Raw genomic sequence first — 1389 nt, 5'->3', positions numbered from 1 at the left:
GCATGAGAAATGAGAGTAACTATGTAATTATATTTTGTATTACGTGTAGACGGTGTTATTCCATTACTTTAAGCGCTTCATTAATCGGAAAACACTGTCAACGTCAGTAGTTACCAATATAATTTATTTAACTTAACAAGAAGAACGAGTTTATTGAAGATCTATTTAAAAAGAGCAGGTATGTTTTAAGCTTTCAATCTTAAGTTGTGGTATGTGTATTTGTCAATCATTTCTTGCTACAATGTATAAATAACCTTTAAAAATAATTTTACCCTATTTTTGAAATTTTTGCAAGGTCAATGATAAAAAATGTATCAGTTTAAAAGACAATGCATATTTTTTTTCTATTTACCTAAAATTATATGTCCCTATCAGTTGTCTAATGTCATCTTCAGTTACGGATTTGCGACTAAAGGATATATTGGGAAACTCTAGAAGAGAATTTATATGTAGTTTGTCAATTTCTTCTTTCAGATTATTGATCTTTTGTACCAAACTTCCATCCTGTCGAGTCTTATCTAGTTCTTTTATCTTTCTATCTAAGGCATGTCCAGTAACAAGCACGGATTAAGCATGAGACATATTCATCAGTTTGTCTTTCTCCTTTTTGGATTGTTCTTTCACCAAGGCAATCATCTGAGCTACGGATGTATCAATCATGCGTTTAATCATTTTGCTTTCATCGTTGATGGACTTTATAACAGACTCAACGGAGTTATCAAACGATATCAAACTTTCCTCAATCTTATTTATATTTTGGTTTGCTTCATGTGTCTTGGCACGCATTTTCGTTTCATTATCTCCACGTAGTTGAGCGATTACATCGACAATCTTGGAAAATGTATGCCCATTGTGTTTTCCTGTCACACAACTTGGGCATATCTGTGCATTACATGTGTTACAAATTAGGGTAAATTCTTCTTTGTGTTCTGTACATCTAGATTTACCTTCCGGGATCAGGTCAGACGATTTCTGGAACTGATGGTTTCTCGATAACTTCTGCCTATTATGTAGCAACTTGCAATTTTCACAATTAAATTCCTCACAGTCTATGCAATATTGTGATCCAGGTGCACTTACGCAAACTTCACAGGTTTTAGACGCAGCTTGAGCCATTGTGCACTCAATCAAAATCACAGGTTTGACAGGTGATTAAATCACATGACAGCAAATTCTAAATTTAAATCAAGGACGATAACTAATGTATTTCAAAGATTGTATTTGAAAAAATCAAACATTATATAGTATTTTTGGTTAAAGTAAACTAAAATGTACTACAAATACTTGTTAATGATAACGGACATTTTATATATTGAACGTGAAATATCAGCCGTTTAAATAGTCATAGTGTGTAATACACATGATTGTACCTGTTATTTACCAAACTAT

General features: G+C 32.4%; 1 protein-coding gene across 1 annotated transcript; it reads right to left on the bottom strand.

Annotated features, from left to right (window-relative positions):
• Window positions 1-567: 567 nt before the first annotated feature.
• LOC134689973 (transcription intermediary factor 1-beta-like) lies at window positions 568-1116 on the bottom strand. Its single transcript, XM_063549943.1, has one exon. The coding sequence runs from the start codon at window positions 1114-1116 to the stop codon at window positions 568-570; it is 549 nt and encodes a 182-aa protein (XP_063406013.1).
• Window positions 1117-1389: the final 273 nt, after the last annotated feature.

The sequence above is a fragment of the Mytilus trossulus genome, chromosome 11 (genome assembly GCF_036588685.1).
Source record: "Mytilus trossulus isolate FHL-02 chromosome 11, PNRI_Mtr1.1.1.hap1, whole genome shotgun sequence".
NCBI lineage: Eukaryota > Metazoa > Mollusca > Bivalvia > Mytilida > Mytilidae > Mytilus > Mytilus trossulus.
The sequence above is the reverse complement of the archived record's forward strand: the minus strand, read 5'-3'. Positions and strand labels throughout refer to the sequence as shown.

Excerpts from the sequence above, each read along its gene's own strand:
- LOC134689973 (XM_063549943.1), bottom strand. The coding sequence starts at position 1,116 with ATGGCTCAAGCTGCGTCTAAAACCTGTGAAGTTTGCGTAAGTGCACCT.